This window comes from Monodon monoceros, unplaced genomic scaffold (assembly GCF_005190385.1).
Source record: "Monodon monoceros isolate NGI ecotype Baffin Bay Population unplaced genomic scaffold, NGI_Narwhal_1 Super_Scaffold_11, whole genome shotgun sequence".
NCBI lineage: Eukaryota > Metazoa > Chordata > Mammalia > Artiodactyla > Monodontidae > Monodon > Monodon monoceros.
This window is the reverse complement of record NW_021703767.1, coordinates 96678341-96691927: the sequence shown is the minus strand read 5'-3', so window position 1 is coordinate 96691927 and position 13587 is coordinate 96678341. Positions and strand designations below refer to the sequence as shown.

Here is a 13587-nt window from a genome sequence, read left to right as displayed (position 1 = left end):
ATCAATGAGGTATTCTTCCTAAAATACTGAGCCTAAATCTGATCACAGCTTGGGATGTAACCATGAGTATACAGGAAACAGAGGAGATGGAGAAAGACGTTAAACAATACCAAGGGGATATAATCAGCAGAATACACACTGGAGGAAATGCTACAGGAAAAAACACTCATTACCTTCTGCATATAAAATGTAATGAGAAAGAGGGAGACAGACTTACTGGCTTTGACTGGGGGAACCTATAAATTAAGAAATATAAGAGGGACGTCAACCAATTGCCATGATGGACCTTATTTTGATCTTAATTCAAACCAGAAAACTCTAAAAATAATGAAATGACTGGGGGGAGTTTGAACACCGACTGAATATTTGATAGTATTAAGGAACCATTATTTTTAAAATAAGCTTATGTTTTATAGTCCTTACTTTCTACAGACACATACTGAGCTATTTATGAATAAAATGACATAATGTCCAGGATTTGTTTCAAATAATCCAAAATGAGTATAGCTGAGACAAGATAGGCCTCGTGTGATAATTACTGAACCTGAGTGTATGGGTGTTATTACACCGCCCTCTCTAGTTTTGTGTGTATTTGAAATCTTCCATAATAAAAAGGTATTAAAGAAAAAAAAACTGACTACCAAGCATGTGAGCACTGTTTCTTCCCTATATTTTATTTTTCTGTGAAATGAACACTCTAAGTTTGAGAATCAAGTAAGACCTCTGTGTACCTAGAATATGTTATCCAGTGTTTGTACACACCATGTGCGTGGGAGTGTGTGTGAAAAAATGATATGCCCTTTCTCATATCTTGATAAATTAGAAACACCTTTCCATATTTTTCTCCTCCTCAGTTTCCTCCTTCCACTTCTATTCATATTGGCACATGAACTTATTTTTCCTGCCCTATGAGTCAGTCAACTTGGTAGTGCTATTCTATTTGAGCACCAGTGGCGATATCTCTGTGAACAAAAGGTACCAGGAGAGTACAGGTGTGTGGAGTCACAAGAATGTCCCTATCTTTATCTACAATATGTAACCCTCTGTTTGTTACACAGGTTGAAATGTTAACCAGAGAGTTAAGAGAAAGATATCAACAATGGCAGTTAACATTGAACTGAGTCAGGGACATCTTCCAAAATCGTTGTACACATTGCTATTCATACTACTGTCTTTAGCAAACTATCAAGGCATGCCATTTTATGACATATATTATATTCCAATATGCATCTCAAATCATAAACTCTGAAACCTAGTGGTAAAAGACTGTCCTATACATTGAGACTTTTTCTTGCCTCCTAACTCCAAGGGTGTGATATTGTTTTAAGAGTATAGTACATACCACAAAAGGGGGAAAAAGATAGCAAAGTAAAGGAAACTTTCTCTTTTTTTGCTTCTTCTAATCCAGCATAAAACCCATATTGTTCCATGGAATGATCAGCTGTCAGCTAATCAGTGATAGAAAATAAAAAGGCAAGTGGTTCTTGCAAAAGCAAATGTTCATTGCTTTCATAAACACAGAAGTTTCTAGTCAGTCATTAATGAAACTTCACTTTTCATAGGATTTTATCCCAATTTATAGAGCTTTGCTTAGCCTTCTGGGTTCAACCTTTGTTTCTCGCCCCCCCTTTTTTTTGGAGGGTGGTATTCTTTTCTTAATATTTTACACAAAAGATACAGAACAGAATAATATATCATGTCAAGAAAGGAATTCTCATTTGTTTAACATATAAAACAATATCGGTTTCAATAAAGTGGAAAATATTCAGGGCACATAGGTGCTGCACTGGCTAAATTATATAACCCAAAATATCACCTGGATGACTGATATCAGGTTGCATAGTGACATGATATATCCATCTGGCTGAGCTACTGAAAAGTGAGTTTTGAGGGTTCATCCAATGCCAGATAATTAGGTGTCCTTATTGTTTTCTATTGAATGTTTGACTGAAGGAGCTAAATCGACAGTTGGTTTTGGCATTAAGTAGCACTGACTCAGGCTTAATCTTATACCTAGTCAGAGTAAGAAGCTTTCTCCACCTAAGAAGTATTGCTATACACAACATTTTAGCGTTCAGTCTGTCCATTTTTGTTTTATAATATGCTGTCCATTATTTTTTATAACAAAATAGAAGGAAATATACTTACTCTCTGGCATCAGAGATATGGCTTTACAGTATAAGTACTTTTCTTACCTGCTGGTATTTAGTAGCAGGTAAGGAAAGTATTTTCATTTTGGTTTTTAATTTGGACACAATGTATTTAGGAGACATACTGTGACGGTTTTTGATTACAAATCCATGTTTTACCAAACATACATAACAGATTTATTCTCTATGTGGGTTTTTATTAAGTAGTAAAGATAAGTTGAAAGGGTACTGGGAAAACCCTCTTAGCCCCCAAAATGTTTTCTCTCTAATAGCTAGATTAAGCCTGAATTTTCAAAGCTAGACAGATTCATTCTTTTGACTCAGTCTCCTCAAGGAATGCGTTATACTTGATGCCTTTTTGGTCATCTATGCATTAAAATGGAATGAAACCCTTTCCTACGAGAAGAGAGATGCGGGGCAATCAACAGAGGTGAAAGGAGAAAGAGGAAGAGGAGGCACTAAGGAAAGAAAGGAAACAAAAAGGTAAATTAAAAGAGGTGAGGTGTCCAAGACAAACTGTGAGTAATTCACATCCTTGACTAAGGCCGGCTGATATACTCCCATACCCATTTAAACAGTGTTTTTATGTTCAGTTGAAATTCTGATTATAGGTTCCAGATTTAAAAGCAAAGTAATGAATACAATTATTAAAATTGTTTGTGGACCAAGGCAAAAACCATTAGGTAGAAAAAACAAACACACAAACAAACAAAAAACTTATTAGCTGGTTAAACACCTTTCTGATCTGAAAGACCATTTTGTAGCATAATTATCAATACAGTTTTCAAAACATAGGTTCCAGGGTTGTTGTTTTCTTTAACAGAAATTTTAAAAATGTTCTTGAATTAAATTCAAAGGGCTATGAAAAGTTAATATTATCACTGAAATATGTTTTCATTTTGTTAAAAATGAGTATTATAGAATTATTTCATTTAGATCATGTTTACTTTTTCCCTTTTTGAAAATTCAATATTTTCTTCACTGAACATGCTTCTCTTATTCTTTTATATATGTGCGGTTTAGATAAATAGTTGAAATTAAATCCGTAGATTACACTGATCTATCAAAAGACTACCTATCTTCATTAAGTAAGTACCAGCACAGTCTCTTTTTTATCGTCTAAATGTTTCTAGAGGGTCGCTTTTCTGTTTGGTGTATAATTAGATTAATTAGCATCATTGTTGCCTCCTCTACTCTTGATACCTCTTCTAAGTTACGTTTTACTATAATGTTAAACTTTCAATTGGCAATAACCCTCCTTAAATAATAAAAGTATTGTTTTCTATCTGGCATCAAAATAACTAATTCTAACTTCACTGCAAATATTTGACAGGTGAGAATTTCCAGGGGAAAATGATTTCTGAACGTGTGACTAACACATTTGTCCAGCTCATTGCTGTTCCAAATTTCCCATTTGCATCAATTCTGAAAATTCAGCATAAACATTTTACTGTAGAGTAAATAAACACGTTTTTGTAGTGCAACATGCCATGTCTAACCTTTGCAAATCGGGAAACACTTGGTCACATTCCTTACACTCCTGAATTGTATGTATCTCTCGGAGATCATTTTCACTCTCGAGTTTTTGTTGAAAGTCCTCCTCTACCATGGAGAATGCCGAGTGGGGTGTGCTGCATGGGAACTTCTGGTGATCCGCTAGTTCAGCCTTGGACTCAAAGAGCTGGTCACAGTCCTCACAGCGGTATTGCCGTTCTTCTGTGAAAATAATTCAGGTGTTATCAGAACTAGGTGATCAGGAAGTGCCACCACACACTGGCAGTTCTTATCGAATTATGGAAGACATAATAGAAATTATTTGGTTGTCCTTTCCACCACTTCCATTTTAACATGGATTAGAAATAGTAAATGTAGGGACTTCCCTGGCGGTCCAGTGGTTAAGACTCCGCACTTCCACCTCAGAGGGCATGGGTTTGATCCCTAGTCGGGGAACTAAGATCCCGAATACCATGCAGTGTGGCAAAAAAAAAGAAAAGAAAAAAAAATTAAATGTAAAGAAGCCAGGACAAAGCCTACAACAATAACAGAAGTGATTGCTGTGGCTCCCGTATAGCTTTCTTATCAGATAAAACTTTATGACGAAACCCTTCCAGGGTTTAATATTCACAGGATATTAAAAGTCATAATGACCACTAACTGAGCATCATTATGTCCTCAACCCTGTACATGGATTATTGATATTCCTAAAACCTGACCGTGAGGAATTATATGTCAGATTTGTATCCCAATTTTTAGATGAGGGTATGGATGCTCAGAGAAGTTCAGTAACCAGTCAGGGATCATAGAGCTAAATGGTTATGTCAGACTTTGAACACACACCTCTGTTCCATACCCTTCTCGCTGTGCCATGTTACCTAGACGGGACATGGGACAGAGTCCCTATCTGAGCCGTACTTAAACCTGGCTGATATCAGTAAACTTGGAAATGCTTTAACATTCGTCATTACTTATAATGTGACACAGCATGATTTTAGCACTTTTCTAGGCTCATTTATGTTCCCTCAGGGCCAGTGCTAATTGGCATGGCTTTGTTAAACAGCCAGCATATCATGCATTTGCACTTTAAATCACTAAGATAAATAAATGGTAATAGTGGGGACCAGAGATAAAATGCTATGGAGTGTCAGGTAGTGACGCCATTGCTTCTATTCTTTTTATTGGAATAGCTTTCAGCCCACTCATGAGGCCATACTATGCACTGATCACACAGATATCATCACAGAAGTCCTGCGAACAGCTCACAATGCTGAAAGTCACAGAGGACAGCAACACGATACATCATCCCTGTGTTACAGACCTGCAGCCAGGACCTATATCCAGTTATTCATTGACCGAATGCTTTTGAGGGAATATTTTAGTCACCTACTGAATGTGAGGCATTTTGCTAGGGAATGGATACATAAGGAACCCAAGGGGATACACATGTGAACAACTAGTGTGATACATCTTATGACAGGTGCATGCACAGGCTTAAATTAGGAGCCCAGAGGAATATACCAAATCCATCTATCCTGAGGAAGAGAGGGTTCAGCAAAGATTTTGTAATGAGGAAGAATCAGCCAGGTGAAGCAGGATGAGGGAAGACATTGCAGGCGGTGGGAATACCATGGACCAATGACGAAGGCAAGATAGAGCAGGGCAGGCTCGTGGAAAGGCAAAGCTATAGTAAAGTGTGACAGGTTTATAGGGTGCATGTAGGGGAGGAGTGGGCAATGAAGTTAGAGAGGGTCGCAGGTCACGAGGGGCTTTTTAGGTCCATGCTAAGAAGGGTACAGGAAGCCACTGAAAGTTGGAATGCCCCATTGCAGCTTGAGAAGCCAAGCAGAGAGGTCAAACGGGTCGCTGTTGCTGTGATCCATATACGATACTGGTTCCGTTTAAACTAAACCAATAACAAAGGGGCCAGAAAAGTAAAGAAATTAGTATGTAGATTCAGTAGGGTTTGTCACCTTTGGACTTGGTTAAAGAAGAGGGAGCTATTTTAAAATAAATCACCTCAGCTGTAAGACAGGTTTCTCAATAACATAAACTAGGTAATGGAAACGTTTCCTATAGTTTGTGACACTCTTCACATGTTTAAGATCTAAATTTAGGATCTCAGCCAGCAGTCTGAAAACAAACAACCTCCAGGCCTATGAGAAGGCATAGGCTTTAGAGACAGCAAGACCTCGGTTTGAATGCTACCACTTTCTAGCCATGTGGTCTTGGCCAATTTACTTAGCCTTATATGGCCTCATTTTCCTACCTGTATAATGGAAATAATTCCTTTCTTACAGGTTTGATCTATGTCTAAAAGACTAAATGAGACACTAAATGGAGAGCATAAAATATCTAGCATACAGTAGGTGTACAATGCATGTGTTTTATTTTCTCTTTTCTAAGAAACATTAAATCCTAGAAGTATGAAATACAAATCACCATGTAAACATCATAAACATTATATTTAACATATCGGGTATATGTATGGATATGGGTATGACACATTGAAAATGAAAAGCAACCGATGGGTTCCAGAGTGTTGTAAAGGCAGGTAATTTATGAATGGTAGCCCTAAAAGAAAAATAGTCACCTCCATTTAGGCTTTTTAGAATAGTACAGTAACCATTTATATTTTAAAAAAATAATTGTTTGAAAACCTTTTTAGAGCAAACATTCACTGATGAAAGATGCCTTGTACCAGAGACAGCCCAAATTATTATTATTTTTTATATCATCTGAACACTCCCTGCTGTCAAAGAGCCCTTTCCCACTGGGTCAGGCTCCCCATTCAGGCTCAAATTCTACCAGGCTAGTTAACAAGTCTGGGTTTCTGAGGCCATTGACTTGTCACAGTTTCTAAGAAGAAAACAAGTTCCAAAAGGCTCCTCAAAATACAACTGGTATAATCTACAAAGAGGCAGAATGCAGCTCAGCCAAAGGAGAAAAATGTTCAAGTAAAGAGCCAGCCAATAGTGGTAGCTTTCTTTGCAGGAGCTACAGATGCAGAGGCTGAGGTTCTCCTGTTTGGAAGGCCAGAGAGATGGGAAGTGGAGCCATCCTCACCTCTCACTGGTAACCCTTCCCAGTGGTCCTTCCAACTATAAAAACACTCTAGAGACACCACTAGATTATGCTAAATCAAATCACATTATATGAGGGGAGAGAAACAGGAAAAAGAAAGAAAACAGTCTTAAACGCTCATCCCAATGATACAAATCAATACAAATAAAATTTCCTTTCACTCTTACCTAAATATACATCACTAGTAATTATAATTCTTTTTTTAAATTATAATTCTTTTTGATCCCCCCTTCTTTAATTTAGAATAGGTCTCTGACAAATACAAATTCCTCTGGCTCTAAAATTTCCTCATCTGTACTTTTCTCCCAATCCTCATGCCTCCAGCCCTCTCCCACATGGTCACGCTGGCTAGGATTTTACTCAAGTAGAAATACTTTTCCCGGTAATAGAACATTACATGGGAGAAACAACTGCTAGATATACAAAAGCCCAAGACCAAGCTCCCTGAAATGACTTTTGTACAGTGAAAGGACTCTCACTATAGTCTAAGGCATTGACAAAAGGTTGACCTATGTGATGTCTCAGTCCAAATATTCAAAATTCCTCTGACCTCCATTTCAGAGAAGACCTCTGCTTCCTTTAGCTTCACCGTAATATTAGCCAGATGTTATACCAAGAAAATAGCTACTCTATGAGAAGGAATTTCTTAAACCTGACATTGACTACCCAGGGAAACTAACAAGTACCAAGTGTGACGGACCCTTTGGCATGCTCCATCACAATCTGCAAATGAGGGTGGCGCAGATGGTGGCATGAGTGGTACTAACCGTGGATATCCGGTGCCATAGTGTCATGGGGATAGTCTTCACTCTTCATGAACAGCAGGAGCTCCTCTCCTGGTGCAATGTCTGCAACTACTCTATAAAATATCTTCAAGAGACAATGAAGGGGTGGGGGGGAGAGAAAGAGAAGTGAATATTAAGAAAGGGCAAGATATACACTAAGATAACTGTACATTTTCCCACACCTTAACAAAAATATTCCTTTTTATTTTCATCAAAAGAACTAGCTTTCCTGTTTTATACACTGAGAACTAGCCCTCTGATGACAAATGGAAAGCTGTGACTCTCATGCCAATTCATAAATCTTTTCCAGCTCCCACTTCACAAATCAAATTTTCTTAATGCGAGCCTTGCTGTGTCACATACACCCTGTGTACTGTTTAACAAAGAACAATCCCTTCTCTGAATTCCTTACTCTAGGGAGCCACACACATACTCAGAGGGTTGAATGTGTCTTGCGTTATCCAGCAGTGGCCTAGCGAAGACTGGCAGGGGCACAATTACTCCCCTCGAGCATGTTCTCAAAAGTAGCACCTTCTCAGCAAGGAGCTTTGAAGGTAATAGGCTGGAGGGACACAACATAAAGAATCATGACAACAAGATCTGTGGAGAACATAGTCAAAGGAGAGCATTTGGTTTTTTAAAAACTGAATCCCTCTTTTACCAATCAAAAGTGCCACTCACGGGCTTTCCTGGTGGCGCAGTGGTTGAGAGTCTGCCTGCCGATGCAGGGGACACGGGTTCGTGCCCCGGTCTGGGAAGATCCCACATGCCGCGGAGCGGCTGGGCCCGTGAGCCATGGCCGCTGAGCCTGCGCATCCGGAGCCTGTGCTCCGCAACGGAAGAGGCCACAACAGTGAGAGGCCCACGTACCGCAAAAAAAGAGTGCGACTCACAGGTCCAGGACCTGCCATCATGACCCAGATACTGATCCCACTCTTTGAAAGCAGGCATTATGCCTTCAATTGATTCCTTTACCAGGGTTTGGGGGTGGTGCTTATTCCTCTTACTTTCTAGCAAAATGCTGATGAGAGGAAGGATTGAAGAAATCCATTAATAACTGACTAAAAAGCAGTGGGGCAAGTGTGGAAAAAACCCTGACTTATAATTTCCAAGAGCTGCCTACCTTTCCCCGACCAGCGTGGTTACCCTAGGTAGGTCATTGCCCAATCACCTTGTCTAGGATTCCGGGTTTCTTCATTTATAAAAGCATTTAATTCTGATTTGCAACATATACAAACATCGAATCATTATGTTGTACACCTGAAACTAATATAATGTTATATGTCAATTATATCTCAATATAAAAAGGATTTAATCATGAAAATATTTAAGGTGGCTTTTCTTTTTAACATAATATGTTCTCAGTTTTTAATTCTATTCTAGGATTATTTATTAAACAACGATTCCGTAACCAGATAGGGGTTATGAAAGAAAGAATAAAGTTATGCAGTTAACTGGTGAAAATGAGAACAATTACATTCACACACACTCACACACACACACACACACACACACACACACAAATACCACCAAAAGCAACAATGACAACAATAAAACTAGGGATTCAATTCTGCTCAGTCTCGATGCAATGGGGAGAAAAACCACATAACACAAATTGGCACACCCTACTAAGAAATGGGAAGGATCTATTTTGAGAAGACATTGCTCTACCTGTGGTTTCTTACAGGACCACTTATTTCAAACTGAGAAAAGTTGAGTAATTTAACGTTTTATAAGATCAACAGAAATGTGTATAACTTTAATTATATTTATCTGTTTATCTCTTGAAAAGCAGGACATTAAACATAAGTACGTGCCTCTTCATTCCAGTAGGTGGCTCTAAACTCCAATTGTTTATTTTTCTTTAAAAAGACCAGAGCACAAAACTGTGCTAAATTCAAAAAATAACTCAATGAGGAGTATTTTCTGCTTAGTTTCTTTCCTGTCAAAATAAAATCATTTTTTTCATGCAACAGTAATTTAACCACATGAAGTTGCTTTATAAAAAATAATGCCAAACATAAAATGTTGCCCTAATATAATATAACCTAAGATTCTTTATCTCTATCCTTAGATAAAATCCAGACTATCTTAGGAAAATTACTCTTTGTTATGTGCTGATTGTATAAAAACCAGAGAATTTACAGTTTGTATCTTATTAACCCTAACATTCACATCTTCCCTTCTCTGGAAGTACACTCAGAGGAATAATTCTGCTCAAAAAGTTACCAGATTAAAAAAAAAAAAAAAAAGTGTGCGTTTGCTTTTTCCCCCTAAACTTTGCAGTTAAATGCTTATTAGTGCCCTGTTTCATTCTAGAGTTCTATTTCCCCTTAGAAAACAATAGACTTCTCTCAACAGTTTGAATCACCTCTTCTTTTGGCATCTCTCAAAGGTTTAACTTATTAGCTTCCTTTCCAACAACATGTTGATATTTGAATTGTGACATATTAGAACTTTTCAGTGGCTTCTCGGAAACAGTGATGTTAAAGAGACAATATCCCGAAAGACCGTAAAACAGTACAATTGTCGCTTTTGGGGAATGCTGCAGAGACACACATGCCAGATCACTGGAAGAAAGTATTATGATATCATTATTTTCTTTTGAATAATAGAGTCCACTATTAATCATGTCTTTTTTAATTCCATTTTAGATTTACTCAATCCAGTGTGAACAGTCCAAGAAACAAAAGAAAGTGATAGATACACTGTAACTATACATTAGAAAGATAATTCTCTTTGCTGGGACATAGATCACTACTGTAATTTCCCTTTAAGTGTCCAGATTGTCATGTGAAGAATACTGAGTGCATAAAAAATAAAAGACACGGAAGAGCATTGATGTTGGCTTTATTTACTGGAGGTAAAAGGTGACATTCCAGGCCACGAAAGGCAAGGCAAAGCAGAGTGGGTTTTAACTTCAGGGTGTTCTTTTCGATTTTAAGTGAATTTTTATGGTGCTCATGAAACTGAGGTTTGAAAAGAACTGGCAAGAGCCCGAAGTAATGAGGGCAGATTCTGGGCATGCTTCCTCATATCGCGGTAAGAATGTGCCTTGAAGCCCCATCTACCGCCCTTAGAAATCCAGTGCTTTTTTCAAGGTGTTGTTACCACTTGCCATTTCATTATATCTCAACTCTTTGGATTTTACAGAGACTTAAGCAAAATTATGTCTTTGCTCTTATAATTACAATGGTCCCAAAGTGTAATTTGAATGCTTGAATCCAGAGATGTCTACATACAAAGCTGGTTTATGTTATAGCAATAACAATACACCAGCAGGCGTTTGAGAAGTGAGAGAAGTAGTTTAAATGAAAACATAATGACAATTTGTTGCCTCAAAACAATTATGTGGGGGAAAGATGGAATGTAATGTTGGAGAAATCAAGCCTTTCAGAAAAGTTATCACATCTATGCTTTTATGTTAGAAAATGGGTCTTTCAGCAAATAAAAATATAATAAAGAACGGAAGTGATTTATGTAGCTTCTCCCACAGGTTTGTCTATTAAGTATGCTTGACCATGATTATAAAAATGTAATCATAACATCTTTAAAATCAGTATAGTCTCAAAATTTTGGCTACATATTGCAGTCCTATGAATTACATGTCATCTGAGTTATGTACCCGAAGCAGCGACATGACTAATCTAACCTCTCCGGGTTTTGTGTTAGATAAAAATGGAAGGGAATCAATTCCTCTGTTAAATTCCATAAAAGAGTTAACAGGTCTCTTCCATCAGGGAGTTTTATGGAAAAAGTTATCTGGAACCAAAATAAAAATGTCCTGGATCTGGGATTTTGTGATGAATTCAACTCAAGTATTTAAAGAGGGCCTCAAAATCTCACTTAGAAAAAGTTAGAATGGATACAAAAGGGTTGCTGATTTATTATTTTGCTGTGTGTCTCTCAGAATGCTCTACTAGAAGGGAGAAGACAATCTCTCCCAATATAAGGTGAAAAATTAGAGGAATGGGGCCTTTTAGTATAAGAAAATAGGATTATATGAGAATTCCATTTTTTAAAAGTCATGATAAATATTTAAAAACTGTGTTAACTCCTTTAGAGTTTTCTATTTGGTAGCTAATACCAAATTCCAGAAACACAACATGTTATGAACATGACCTAACTCTCCATATATCGGAAACTTTTGAAAGTTGAGGTGGTCTTTTCATTTTATCATAGAAAAAGTTTAATTTTTCCAATATCTTGCTGGACTCTTTTTAATTTTTCCAGAAAACTTTATCTCTGTCCTTGTAAGTATGGATATTATATCTAAATCCCTGAATACTTTAATTTATAAGAATAAATATTATAGTAAATGGTTTAATAGATTGTTCTATATTCTTTTATTTTAAAATTTGCCAAAATATCACACTAGTGAAATTTCTTAATATTTTAAAAAAAATTCTAAAGCACTCAGATATTTGAAGATAAAACTAGAAATCCCTCAAATTGTTCACTTTTACTACTAGTGAAATTCACAATTTAAGGCATAAGTATATATTATGCATGTATATAGGAATTACTCTAAAAAATAATTATTATTCTTAATTTATTTTAATCAAACCTTGAAATGGTTCCAAATGTCAAAAGGATATCTGTTCAGTTAATATTCATAAGGCTAAGCTAAAGGTAAAAGGCAGTGGTGATGTGGATTTGATTTAGCAAATTTTAGACTGCCAAAATGTATATTTTCATACATTATATATAAGTATATATGTGCTTGGATACATTATATATTTTATATATGATTTATAAATGTGGCAAAGTATACATTTTAGGGACATTTTTAAATCTGCACAAGATATTAGTAATCTCATATTTTACATATTAATATAAATTAATATTTAATGGCATATGATTAATTCTATTATATATCATATAAGTTATATACAATTATATATTTTATAAATTGCATATTATATGTAATATATGTTATAGATAACTATTTATTATATACAGTTAGAACTGAAATTAATCACACTTTATTGAATATTCATTTTCTTTTGTCATTTAAGCCCAAGAGGACAGCCACTAAAGAGAGTATGGACAGTTATAAGCATTCTGATAGCAAAAGTAATAGGCTATAAAAGACTTTCAGATTAATTCTGTTTTGTACTGTCACAGCCTGTGTTCAACCGATTCCTCCATCAAATTGATGATACTACCATTTGTATTTATAGATGGCAATACTGTGGGTTCTTGTTTATTATCCTATAAAGTAGAAAAATCTAGAATCTGTCAGACCAGACTTGCTGTCTAGTTTGCTATGCTTGGATCGATTCAAAGTATTATGCTTGTATTACTGAGACAGAAGAAAAATTCAGTGCACAGAGGGAAAACAAGAAAGAAAGAAAACATCATTTACTTTTAAAAAGATGAATAAGGACTCATTGTTATGAATTCCCATTTATTTTTCCTGGTCAAGCGCTGGAAGTTTTATTTATGCTTAATAGACTGCATTTGGCATGTCTGAAAATGGCAGAAGTGTGAATTATGAGTGACCTTCAACCTATTCAGGAAGTTGTAATAATTGAAATAATAGAGAAATGTACTCCCTGCAAAACCTGTACCGAGAGACAACTTTTTCAGACTATTGCCGTCTTTTCACTTTGAAGTAGACAGCTGATTTCTTCCTTCCCACCTCCCAACAATCAGCCTGAATGCTTTATTTTCTATAGCTTCATTCAATTTACCAGTCCGAAGGCTAGGAAAAGCTGAATGGAACTTTAATGTTTAGAGTGTGTATAGAAGGGGAGATAAGTGACCATTTGCATGTCTGAACAAAGTCAATATTTGATATGAACACATCTGTCAGTCTTGGTGCTGCAGAGGTAACATCAAGTCCACAGAGACAACGTGTGCATATGTGCTGGCTTTAGGAAACTTGCTCTGGACCCCTGATCTTTCCATAGCAACATGGGAAACCCCTACTCAGGAGGGCAGGAGTGACAAGTTTTTAACCTCTGAAAGAAGGACCCTATTACACATTCTAATCCTGATTAGTAAGAGATAACTAAAAGTGTCTTCAGCAGGCAGAGAATGATGACAGAATGTAAAGATATTTGTCCAAC

General features: G+C 36.6%; 1 protein-coding gene across 10 annotated transcripts in view; it reads right to left on the bottom strand.

Moving 5' to 3' along the window:
- The window catches only part of MECOM (MDS1 and EVI1 complex locus), a 568679-nt gene that overhangs the window by 39418 nt on the left and 515674 nt on the right, over nt 1–13587 (bottom strand). For all 10 annotated transcript variants that reach the window (XM_029215315.1, XM_029215322.1, XM_029215317.1 and 7 more), the window contains 2 exons: nt 7496–7598; nt 3650–3866 (listed from right to left, as the gene is read on the bottom strand). In XM_029215315.1, the coding sequence (XP_029071148.1) occupies nt 3650–3866; nt 7496–7598 (320 nt within the window). The remainder of the gene's footprint in view (nt 1–3649; nt 3867–7495; nt 7599–13587) is intronic.